At 42.2% G+C, this 13,350-nt stretch overlaps 1 protein-coding gene across 1 annotated transcript; it reads right to left on the minus strand.

Moving 5' to 3' along the window:
- Nucleotides 1-1,035: 1,035 nt before the first annotated feature.
- Nucleotides 1,036-12,271, minus strand: LOC141649165 (uncharacterized). The gene is made up of 2 exons (XM_074457861.1): nucleotides 10,351-12,271; nucleotides 1,036-1,130 (listed from the first exon to the last, which is right to left on the minus strand). The coding sequence occupies exons 1-2, from the start codon at nucleotides 12,269-12,271 to the stop codon at nucleotides 1,036-1,038; spliced, it is 2,016 nt and encodes a 671-aa protein (XP_074313962.1).
- Nucleotides 12,272-13,350: the final 1,079 nt, after the last annotated feature.

Raw genomic sequence — 13,350 nt, forward strand, 5'->3', positions numbered from 1 at the left:
TTCGCCTTTGGGAACAGGCGAAGTCGGCCCATGGCACCCAGGTCAAGGTGAGCCATCTCATCGGGTGCGGTGAGTCCGGGCTCGGTGGGGTAAAGGTGGCGGGCAATCCTAGTCACTAGCCCGCCGCAGACAACGGCGGTCTTGACCCGAGTCCCAATTCCGTTCCAATCTTTGAGCTACTAGATAGGCAATGTTTAGAACAAACGGTACCGTAGTCAATGTTGAGGTACCCCGCGAGAATCGCTAGCTCGGTGTTGGTCACGTTATTGGGCTCAGGTCGCCCAAAGATGGTCTCTCCTATCGACACACAAGTAGTAACGGGCGCGGGTAAGTGAACGTGAGCTCCCTTCCGTGAAGGGAAGGGGGTGTGAGTAAGCGCAGCCCAAAGTGGCTGAAGGAGGTCTCGAGGTGGGTTGGTGGGACCGTCACTAACTAGGCCTAAAACCTGCCCAAACTGGGCCAAAGTCCAGTGGTGCGACTCATTGCGGAGTCGAAAGTGAATGCAAGAATTGGAGTGGTCAGCATCGTAAGAGTCGGTGTCAAAAGAATAGGAGCTGAAAAACTCGTATGTAGAGGTACGAATAGTAGCTTCCTGCATGGTGATCAGACCCGACATACCCGTCCCGTTCAACAAACTACAGACCTCCTCATAAATTCCTAAGGTCTCTAGGTCAGTCCGCGCAAGGAAACGGGTGGGGGAGAGAGGGCAACGAAGTAAAGCGGCTAACCGAGTCCGGTGAGCCTCTGAAGTGAAACGTACCGTGGGCATCTTCGGTAGAGGGGTAAGAGTGCCCTCTCCCGTAGCAACAACCTCAGAAGGGCTAGAGGTGATGGCTAACTGACTAGCCTGCTGGTTCGGCCTCGGTGGCACCATACCGGGCTGCGGGAAACGAGGGGTGAATCCGCAATCCAGCAGGGAGAAGGGCCTGGTAGAAGTAATGGCTGGTGTAGCCTGGTCTGAGCTCCCGGCTGAGCTAGCTGAGGCGTAAACTGTCCCTGCAGCTGAAACAAGGAGAACCGGTGCTGCAGTGGTGACTAGGGCGGAGCTAGTGGCAAGAGCAGAGACCACTGGCTCGCTCGAAGAAGGGCTGGAAGTGGTACTAGTAGAAGGTAGAGAACTAGTATCCATCCTGCAATCAAATAAAGGGCTTAATAAGGAAGAATGGCTGCTAACCGTGGCTAAAATGAAGCGTTAACCAGCATGTGATGACAAATAATGGCCCTATTAGTCGAAAAAAATCGACTTACAAAGAAGCAAAACCCAATAATTCCTCAAAAAATTCGAAAAGCAGCATGTGAGTGGTGATAAAGTGACAAAATAATGACTGCGAAAGGAGACTAAGAGGCATGAAAGCCGCATATGAAAGCATGTGGAACTCTAGCAGGAAAAAAAAAAACACTCACAGAGCAAGATTCCCAATGATTCACAGCATGTAAAGGCGATAGGGGACGGTAAACAGCAGTTAACAATAGCAAGAAGTAGGAAAGAACTGAAGTTAAGCAAGCAAGGCAACAGAAGAGACCGTCTGACAGTCGACAAATTTCGACTTACAGGAACCCTAATCGCGGAATCTCGCGCAAAATTCGAATTAAACATGTAACAACAGCGAGGAATTGCGAAAAGATCATCAACAAGCTATTTAAGGGTATATAAACACAATTAAATCGAAATAAAATCGACTAGACATAGATTTTCGAACTCTAATTCAAATCACCTCAAGAAATTCGAATTAAATGAAGAGAATATGCAAAGAGTGTGAAAGAAACACTTACTTGATGATGATTATCCTACAATAGCAATTAAACTTCAAATAACAAGCAACAAAGGCGGATTTTCGATTGAAAAACCCGCGAACCCTAATTCCCTTTAAAAACCGCGAAAACGAGCACAAAAGAGGGGGAAAATAAGGGGCTATTGAAGATTAATTAGCTATGAAGGGATTGTAGGTGGCGGATTTGGAGATTTTGGGCAATAAAATGGGGATTTGGGGGTGAAATCAATCGCACATTAAGGAGGGGGTTAGACGAAATTAGGGGTGAAATGAAAATGAATTAGGAAAATAAGAGTTTTAAGAAAGAAAACTCCCGTGTCCACTGTTCATTTCACTCGATCGAGTGGTTTTAATCACTCGATCGAGGACTTTTGATGTCCCCTTTGCTCGATCGAGTGAGAATCCTCTCGATCGACCTGTTCCTCTTTGGCTTTACTCGATCGAGTACCTAGACAGCTCGATCGACCCGATTTCTACTCGATCGAGTACAAAAAGTACTCGATCGAGGGCTTCCTCTTGTAGACTCTTTGGATTTCGTCCTTTCTTCCTCGGATTGCGTGAAACTTCCCCAAACCTGCATAAAACACATCCAAACACATCCCAAAATACCAAATACGCAGAAAACACAGTCTATAGTCTTAGTCTAAGCTAAAGAATTGTCTAAACTAATTGTCCTAATTAAAAACGTAATAAAGAAATTCAAAAGAAATTCAAACGAATATCTATTACAATTTGTTACACGGGGCATTTCCCCGTTTAATTCCCATCACTTTCAAAGTAGCCCCTTGGTGGGCTTCCACGATGGACGACGTCACTTCAGCGATATTAACCGTCCTCTTTGATTTCCATGAGCTTGAATTCTTGTTTGCAAGAGGAGGAGGAACATAGTTCCAATCTATGTAGGTTCGAACTTTCTTCGTTCTCGCCCCCCTGTCATCTTCTTTGGCATCCTTGGCTCCAGTTTGATTGATAGTGGTTGCACCATGTCCCTTGATGACTCCTTTCTTGCCCTCATCCGTACTGCGGTAAGGGAAACAGACGAACTTTCCTCCTTTTTGCTCTCGGTATGAGGCGGAGGGTTAGCAATAACAGCAATATTCTCCAAATTTTCATCCGGAGTGTCAATAATAGGGTCAACAGAAGAGAGGGCATTGCAAGGCGGAGCTTGCATGGGAGCCCTCCGGAACTTGGACCGATGAAAAGTCGGCTCCTCGTCCCCTACCGAAATGTCAAAGTCTTCCCCCGCGTCTATTCTGCACGGGCGGGCGGTGGACAAAAATGGTCTCCCTAAAATGATAGGGGTGTGCACATCTTCGGGGATATCTAAGACGACAAAATCAACGGGAATAAAGAACTTCCGATCCGAACAGTGCACGTCTTCGCTACACCTAGTGGCCGTGATAAACTACGGTCGGCCATCCGGACGAGTCATGTTGGTGCAACTCGGCTTTGTCACACCAAGTCTCTTAGCTAGAGACAAAGGTAAAACACTTACGCTTGCGCCTAAATCGCATAGCGCATTATCAATCAATTGCATACCGATGTGACACGGAATCGAAAAACTACCCGGGTCTGATTGCTTAGGGGGTAACTTATTTTGAAATAGGGCTGACCCCACCTCAGTCAAAGCTACGGTCTCATTATCATTAATAGTCCTCTTACGTGCTAAAATTTCTTTCATAAATTTTAAATAAGAGGGTACCTTAGTCAGCAATTCAGTGAACGGCACGGAGACTTCCAAACTCTTCAAGAGCTCAACAAATTTGCCAAACTGTTGATTAACCTTGGTATTCTGTAGCCGCCTCGGGAAGGGAACCGTGATTGGTATCTCGAGCCCCTTGTTTCTCGCTTCCAAAGTGTCTTCCGGAGCAAGTTCGGTATCTTTTGGACGCCTTTTACCTCTCGAACGAGGCCTTTCTGGTAATTCCTCGCTTAAACGAGCACTAGCAGGCTCTCGAATAAGCTTCCCGTCATCAATACTGCTCGATCGAACAACTTCTCCGCTCGATCGAGCGGTTTCTTCTTCAAAACCAGTCGATCGAGCAAACTTACCACTCGATCGACCAACCTCATCATCTGCTTCACTCGATCGGCAGAATTCTACTCGATCGACCGGCTTCTTCACCATTTCCACTCGATCGAGCATCAAGAGGCTCTCGATCGAGTGTTTCTTGTCGATGACTCCTTATTCACGCGAATCTTGTTCAAAGATCGGTGTGACTTCCCTCGGGTCGATTTGTACTTAGGTCCCTCATAAGAAAGACCGCTTCTCAATTCTATCAGATTTACCGTCTCATTTGGGTTCTTCTCGTTTTGAGTCGGTAAATGACCCGGCTTCCTCGAAGATTGATTTGCAGCAAGTTGGGCAACTTGAGTCTCAAGTGCCTTGAATGCCGTGTCCTTCTGTTGTAATTGCTTTGCAATGGACTGCATCATGGACTTTAACTCACCCATCTCACTCACCCCACTAGATGACGAAGCACCTTGGTTAGGAGGGTTGAAAGACGGAGGCTTCGAATAGCCTTGTTGCTTCCGGGTGTGGAGGAATATATGGTCATGTTGCGGGTGATTTGGAGGGCGGTGGGGTTGAGTACGTTCTAGTTACTCCACCTCAAATTGGGGTGGATATTCGGCTCGTAATGAGTGTTGTTTTGCCTGTAATGTTGAAAGGCAGCACATTGCTCATAAGGACTAGGACAATAATCAGCGACATGTCCATCTACCCCACACCTTGTACAGACGAAAGGACCGTCTGTCATAGCATTAACCTGGTACATCCCTCCCTTGAGAGCTCCCCCTAGTTCATACTTGTCAAACCTTGCGGTAAGGGCTTCTAATGCGGCTACAGAAGAGGATTCAGCGGCTCTCCTTTGGTTTCCTCTTGAATTCCTATATTCAGCCCTATGAGTGGCTAAATCATCTATAATCTTCCACCCTTTGGTTGCTCCCAAGTTGTCAGCAAATCGACCATTGGCTGCAGCATCTAAAATGGCCCTCTGATCATCATATTAACCATTGTAAAAATGGTTGCACAAACTCCATTTTTCGAAACCATGATGCGGTATGGTCCGCACTAGTTTCTTAAATCGAAGCCATGCCTCGTGGAAGTTCTCGTCAGGCCCTTGTTTGAAACTTGTTATCTGAGCTCTAATGGCGATGGTTCTCGAAGCAGAGAAATACTTCTTGTAAAACGCTAATGCTAGTGAATTCCAATCCGTTATGTTGTGGGCAGCTCGGTCCAAATCCCTATACCACTCCCTTGCAGCATCGCGGAGTGAGAAGATGAACATGGTTTCTTTTATCTGATCCGCTGTCATGCCAGCGGGAGGAGGTATGGAGAGCGGCGATAATCAATGAAGGTCTCCATATCTTTGAGTTGCATCTTGATTTGCAGCTCCCCCAACCGATTTTTCTCGACCATATTAATGTATGCGGGCTTGGGCTCGAACTTCCTAGCATCTCCGTAATTCGAACCCCTTATAGAGATTGTCGGCCGTGGGCTCGGAGTGACTAGCAATGGTTGCTTCCTCAGCCATTTCGGGAAAATGCGGGATAGTAATAGATCAAGCGATGAATTGGAAACTGGAGAAGACGGTGGATTGTCCTCGAAAAGCTCGTTCTCGTAAAAGTTACCACGAGAACTAGGCTCTTCCTCGCTCTGTTGTTCTTGAAATAGTCTCCTTTTTACGTGCATAGATCTCTCAATCTCGGGATCAAAAGGTAGTAGTGGACCACCTTGCGACCTGCGCATAAGAAGAAACTACAGACAAGATATAAGAATAGTCTAAGGAACGATGTTCCTTAAACTAAAAGAAGAATTAAAAATAAAACAACTAGTAAATTGAACAATTGCCTCCCCGAACAACGGCGCCAAAATTTGACACGACACGTCGCGTACATACATGTCAAAAATAAAACCTAACGGTCTCAACTAAAAATGTAGCAGAGGCAAAATGAGTATCGAATCCACGGGGAGGTAATGCAACTACGACTATCTATTTCTAATCCTATGGTAACAATTGGTGTTGAATTGAATTTTGGTTCCTAAACTACGGATTTGAAAGGAAAGAGAAATAAAGTAGAGAAGCGAAGCGGGAAAATGATTTAAAACTATCAATAAGAGAGGGACGTGTCGGGAATTCGGTTCACTACGGTAGTCCTGCAACTCAACTGTAAATGATTCAGACGAACTAGGTGTGAGACGGATGTTAAAAGGTCCTTTCGGTCCACTTTCTATCCTAAAATACCACTAACTTAACTTTCGTCCTCATTAGGGTAGTCTACTGTTTATAGCAGGCCTGTTTAGTCCAATCTTTCGATCCAGGATTAAATTTAGCCAGATTAATGGGTGACATAGAAGCGTGCACTCAACTAGGTCGGGAATTACAGTTAAATTGCTATAGTGACAGAGTCTCGCGATTAATCCGTCTAATTCATTTACTACGTCGTCATATTCCTACCGTAGATCCCCTAATCCCAACATGAAGGGGTTTAGCTACTCATATTCGTAATTAATCTAACAGCAAACAAGTTTCCAGCAGAAGACATAACGAAATAATAATAAAATGCAATAACAGAAATTAGGGCAAGAAAGAATGATAACATAAACAAGAATTAAAAGCAACAAGAAGATTAATTATTATTAAGGGAAGAAAGGAGATTACAATCTAAGCGATTCCGGCGTAAAGAACAACCGAGTCCGAGTGAAATAATCCCAAAATAAAAGTAACAGTTGAAGGAGCAAGAGTAACGTAGGAAGTAGCAGTAATTTTCCAATGTGACAGATAATAAAAGAGATGATAAAAGAATACCTAATAACCTAGTAAAACATAGGTTAAATAGATAAAACAACTAAGAGTCTTTGCGGAAATAAGTAAACATGGACTGATTAAAGCCCATGATGTCGAAAGCCTCTCGATCGAGTGGGTTAAACTACTCGATCGACCAATATCTCAGCAGAAGCTCCTCGATCGACCAACTGCTTACTCGATCGAGGACTTGGTCAAATGCAGCTTACTCGATCGACTGAAGGGTAGCTCGATCGAGCCTCAGGGAGCCTAGAAACCACTCGATCGACCAGCAAACAACTCGATCGAGCACTTGTATCTTCAATTCAGCTCACGTCTTCACCCAAATGCCTCGTAGTGCGTGCAACGACACTTCCAAGTGCAATATCTTACTCTGGGACGATCCCGTCTCCTCTAAATGCATGCAAAAAGGATGAAAAGGAGTATGGTTCCGCTACTTCCGCGATCATTCCTACAAAAAGGACCAAATACACCAAAGTAGCCAATTCGGGGCAAAATACTATAAAAACAGTATAGAAATGCATAGAAATACGTGCTGAAATAGGCCAAAAAGACTATACATTAGGCACGTATCAATAACAATAGTCATGATGATGCTAATAAGAGAAATAATAAAGGAATTACAATCAAACATAAACTAAATAAGATTAAGAATAATAAATAAAGGACAAGCAATTATGAATAAATGAAGTCTTAAGATTAAAGAGGAAAGAGAGATTACAATCAAATAGAATCCGGCGTAGAGAACAATCCACAAAAGTGCAAGAGCAAAGTTAAGAGATTAAACAGTAAAGTATGTAGTTCAGAGATTAGGAGAAGTAAAGAGGGATAAAGAGTTGTTTTGAAGTGTTTATTAACCTAATTACGACTCCCTTATATAGGGGAGCATAAAACTAACAAAATAAATCTATCACGGGCTTAATTAAACCCGCGTATCATAGCAATCCCCTCGATCGAGTACTTTCGGACTACTCGATCGAGGTCTTCTTCAGCAAATGTTCTCGATCGAGCACTTTGGGCTCTCGATCGAGTAACTCCAATAAAGCACATTTCGATCGAGCTCTTAGAACTACTCGATCAATCTCCTGTTCCTGCCAAATCACTCGATCGACTCATAATTCCACTCGATCGAGTGAAAATCCAATGCATCAGCCTCAAACTCGTCTTTGGCAGCTTCATGTGACCTTCCTTCACGCACTCCAAGGTACGACTCTTGCTCCAAAGTCTCCGTCTCCTTACAATGCATATTAAATGGGACGAATAATGGTCGATTCTGCTACTTTCGGGTCCATTTCTGCAATTAAGACAAAACAAACCAAAGTAGCCAATTCGGGGCATTTTGCAATACAAAGCGATACAAAAAGGCATAGAAATGCGTGCAATAAGAGGCTAAAAAGTCTATATAAATTGCACGTATCATCTATCATGCCAAATTATGTGCCAAATCGCCCTATTTAACTTATGTCGTTTATATAACCCGGTTTTATGGAAATGCACGATTTTTAACTTATTAAAAATCTTAAATTAATACTAAAATCTAATTTTAGTCCAAGTTAATTATCCTAACATTCTTAGGTCTCAAAAATTAGTCATCACTCAATTTTTAACAATAATTCAACTTGATTTAATTTTATGCTCATCTTTGACCCTAAAATCATAACATTTATGAAATAAATCCAAATTAAATTACAATAATTTCAAAATTTGAATTTTAAATTTTTGAACATTCTGGAATATATCCATGACACTCGTAATGTCAAAAATCATGGTTAAAATTTTCGAATTTATTCCGAGAAAAATGTAGTTGCGATTTATCGGTTTTATCAAATAAAACATCTAAAGTATACAAAAATAAATCTAATCAATTTTACAATTTTAGATATGATAAGTGGGATATAAATGCAACCTAAAATAATTTTCTCATGCCATGTAATTCGTTTTAGCTATTTATGCTAAAATAGTCACTATTTATGTCATTTTTACTCTACAAATTCATAAATCATGCAAAATGAATCAAGTTCATCTTAAATTTTACACACAGTGAGTAAAATGTGCATGTGACAACATATTAAAATTTCATGACCTGTTTCGAAGTTTAACTATATTTAACCATTTTACCTCCATTTAATTCATTTTTATCTCATAAAAATCATAAATCATGCAAAATAAATCAAATTTATACGAAATTTTACATACAATAAGTAAAATATGCATGTGAGGTCATATAAAAATTTCAAGGTCAGAGACTTAGTTTAATTGTTTTTAGCATTTTAATTTCCATTTTAGTCATAAAAATGTCATAAAATAACTAAAAATCATTAAAATGAGCAATAAAATACCATAAATTATAAAAATGACCTAAAAATATTTTAGGACCAGAATATACAATATGCATCAATATTTCGTGGTTTTATCTAATAAATCATAAATTATTAGTTTTAATTAAGTTACTAATAACTCGAAAAAACTATAAATCGATTATGCATGCAACATCCTATGCGCTGGTACCAATTGTTGGGTTCATATACCTATTTTTAGACCTTTCTAATGGTGAACTAATTAACATATTAATATGAGTTCTTTAGATCTAGTGCATGCATAACAAAAGTAGAGATGAAATAAGAAAAACAATGTTCCTTACATTGTTATATGGCTCGAAATAAGGGCACAAATAAGGTCACCTTCCTTATTTGTTCTTGAGCTTAAATATAATGGATGATCCTCTAAAATCCCAAATGTTGAGATCCTCCTTTGATTGCACCCAAGATTTAACCCAAAATTACTACTAATATTAACTAGATATTATGTAGTAATGTACCCTTAATTATTACTAATATTACAAATACTACTACACTAGTAATATATCACAAATATTAGTATTTGAGTGGTTTTTGAAGTTTTGCATGTGAAGGAAAGAAGAGCATCTTAGAGAGAACAAATATGAGGAAAAATTAGAACAACAAAGTGTTCTCACTCGCTTGAGTGTTCCGGCCATATGCTCTTATTTAGAGCATTTTGGTCTTCTCAAAATTTACATGCAAATGCTTTATTGGTAGTGTAATATTATATAGAGGCAACCTCACAAGTGGTGCTTGTGTCATAAGCTTTTTAGACAAAATAGAAGACTTAGGACAAGTGTCCTACCATCTCCAAAAACCGGTGCCTTTGCTCTTATTATGGTCCATTTTTATCTTATAATATTTGTCCCACAAATGCTTATAAGTCTTTTGTTTAATTATCTTACATAATTAAATATTAATTTGATCAGACAACAATTATGTGACAAATTAATAAACATATATTCACTCAACTTATTGAGTAATATTTTACCATCATATCAACATATAATGGGTCTCATAATAGTTAGTTAGTTAAATTTTAAACTTCTTGTAAATGTAAATAACTAATTACCTCAACCTCGAAATATTTATAAAACCTCAATATAATTTAGTAAATTAATATATTAATCCACTAAATCGAATCTTATTTAATCACATTACAATAAGATACAAAATCCAACTCATACATATAAGGGATTAATTAATCTGTATTGAATACAATTAATTAATTATTTATTTGGGTCTCATCCTATATGTGTGACCTTAAGAGATCAACTTATCACCACCGTCAACACGACAGTAACGTCAAAATCTAGTCAGCCAATCGTTACTGATTAATGTTGATTAGTTGACAATATAAATGAATCATCCCTTACGTATTCTTATTTTGAGATTTAAACATGTTATCACACTATTGTTGAGGACACATACTCCAACACAAAGGGACGCCGAGTCGATAGCTAAGCACACTACGATAGGTCCTCCCATTCATAGTCTGCTCCAACCCAGAAATAGGAACCGCACGCAACCAATCAGAAGAGTGAGCCCCCTGCTGAGACTTCCACAATGCAACCTGACGTGGAGTCAACGAGAAAACAGAGTCCGAATTAGCGGTAACCTTCGTGAAATATATATCTGCCAATTTCTTCATACGATTTGGGGCAACGATTTCACTAGGATCACGTAGAAGATCAGAACTTGTAACCTCATTAAAATTACGTAGGGCATCATCAAAAGTAGGGCCAGCAACAATTATACTAGAAGGACGTAGGAGCTTAGCCTGCAACTCAGCAGACTGCAAACGAGACGCCAGAAAAGCATAGTGCATGACATCCCCAGCCGCATAAACCCCGAGGCCACCAAAATGAAAAGGAAAGGTGGCAAGCCGCCACTGCCAATCCCCAAAACCAGGCCCAGACGCTGTGACAATACGTTCCAAGCTAGAACGAAGTGCCACATCAAAAGAAATCTGGGCCGACCCAAAGACACGTGGAGAACAAGTACGCAGGGCAAAGTAAAGTTTAGAAATACCAGTACAGGCCCGAAGAAGAAGCAACTCACACTGTGGGTCATCAATCCTCGCGACAGAATCCATAAGCACGATGGTTCTAGTCACTCTCTTCGCCACAATATCGCTGTCGAAAACATCACACGTACTGATAAGACCACCCAGAACAGTGACACCGTGTAAAGGCCGAGCAATAGAGTAGGGGAAGACACCAGGAAGCCGACTCCTAGGATCCTCCGTAGGCCAAAAGACCTCGGTCTTACCAACATTAAGATGTAGACCAAACCGAGGACCATCTTCCATAATCAGATCCAAGACCTTTCCCACAACCAAAGTGTCCCTAACAATAGTGTCATCGTCTAAGTACCAAGCCTGCAAGCTCAGGTCAAAGGAGTCCCTGATCTTGCACACCAACGGATGCAACACCAAAGCAAAAAGAAAAGGTCCTAACGGATCGCCCTGCTGAACCCCCCGACAAGACCATAAGCTATGCTCCCCATAATACAGCCGGGCAGAAGTAGAGTAACAAAAATCCACCCATCGGGATATGACCGGGCAGTGACGGCGAACCTCCTGAAGCATGGTCTCACGATTAACTAAGTTGAACGCATTCTGGAAGTCGACCAGCAACATAGAAAGACCCTCCACACCACCACGAGCCTCAACAAGCCGATTCAAGGCATGAAGAATAACCTCTCCTCCACCGGATACCCCGACCCCAAACTGGAGACCCGCAAAATAACCCGATAAAGATGGACCAACCAAAAAAGCACCGACCTTAGAGACAAGGCGTCTCCAAATAGTCCCAACTGCAATAGGACGTATACCACCACCCGGTTTAACAAATGGCGTGAGCGGAGCACTAGCGACGTACTCACCCAGAGCATGCGGACACCGGCCCTCAAGAAAAAGATTAACCACCCGAGTAATAGAGGTGGTCAAATCGTCAGAAATAGCCACATCAGCTCCACTCAAACAATCCATAAGGTGCTGGGCACGAAAACCATCCCGTCCACAAGAAGTGCCACGCGGGAAACTCCAAATCATATCCAACACAACAGCCGGAGAGGCAACGAAGGGATAATGATTAACAGACAAAGGGGGCAAAGAGGGAGAAGGGGCGACAGGGTGCTTAGGCTGTAGAGCCACAAGGGTGGCGTCAGAGTAAGGGGCAATACCTGATGAAGAAAGCACCCGTACAACAGCAGTATAATGACCATCACAAATCTTCCTCCGACACTGCCGAAGGTTAAGCTCGCTCAAATCAAGATCCTCCTCCCCATGAAAGGAAGGGGGAACCTGATCCAAAGTCGCCCGTAAGAGCTGCAAACTGCCACCAGGCATAACCCAAGCAAGAATAGTACTGGTAATACTCTTCTCCTGGCGCTGACGTCTGACAGCGGTCCTACACTCAAGATTAATCCTCGGGGAAAAGGTCTTAAGTATACAAAGGGGCAACACAATCAAACGAATTCAGTAGGAGAGGTCACCAGGAGAGCCACCCACATCATCCAAAGCCCCTTTTAAAACCCGAGCAAACTTAAGGCGACACTTAGGAGGGATAGATTTCACAGTGCGTAACCCCAAAGAAAGCAAACGATCAAGAAAAGAGACGATCCAACCAACTAGCTCAACCCTAACATCAGACGAGATAACTGACGGAGACGGAATAGTAGGTCGGGGAATACTAGAAATATAAAAACGGACATGGCCATCATCACAAATCGGAGACGCCACAATGTCGTCCCGATTATGCCGACACTTCTTAGGAAAGGTATGGGTTCTAAGGCACACCCCACACAACCAAACCCCCATCCGCTGTAAATTAATCTCAGCATTAGAATAAACAGTCAAACTATCAGAAAGAGTTTGACGTGTAAGTACCATAGCTTCACCACGGCAGTGTCGATCCTGCAAGTATCGTAGCATGGTAGTTTTAACAAGACCCCTACTATTACCTTCTTGACACCCATGAAGACCAACAAAAGGACAGTGAAACCTTACCAAGTCGGGCATGACGGAGCAAGCAAAACTAGAAAGTACAACAAAGTAAGTTGCCCACGTGCATGGAGAGGGCACACAACCAAGACACCAAAAGCACTAGCCCACTCCACGGCTAAACAACCACCACAGCAACAGTAGAGCAGAACCGAGTAAGGTGCACTCCGGCAACAACACGATGTTAGGCTATGCAATGGGCGGTGAAAGAGGTTGCGGCAGGAGCAACGAACAGTAACCCACTCGTAATGTAATACTACGATTTTATGAGTCTCTGGGTACTCTATCGAGTGGGCCTTACTCTGTCGAGTAAGGGTGTTTTGGTTTTAGAAACAGTGTTCTGCGTGTAGGGTACTCGATCGAGTAGCCTGGGTACTCGATCGAGTAAGTGGCACTCGATCGAGTACGTTAGTTACTCGATCGAG

Source organism: Silene latifolia, chromosome 3 (assembly GCF_048544455.1).
Source record: "Silene latifolia isolate original U9 population chromosome 3, ASM4854445v1, whole genome shotgun sequence".
In the NCBI taxonomy this organism is placed as follows: domain Eukaryota; kingdom Viridiplantae; phylum Streptophyta; class Magnoliopsida; order Caryophyllales; family Caryophyllaceae; genus Silene; species Silene latifolia.

Coding starts and splice junctions, on each gene's coding strand:
- LOC141649165 (XM_074457861.1), bottom strand. CDS start 12,271: ATGCCTGGTGGCAGTTTGCAGCTCTTACGGGCGACTTTGGATCAGGTT. Junction 1,131..10,350: donor CGGCGTCCCTTTGTGTTGGA/GTATGTGTCCTC, acceptor ATTTGATTGCAG/GATGGATACTAGTTCTCTAC.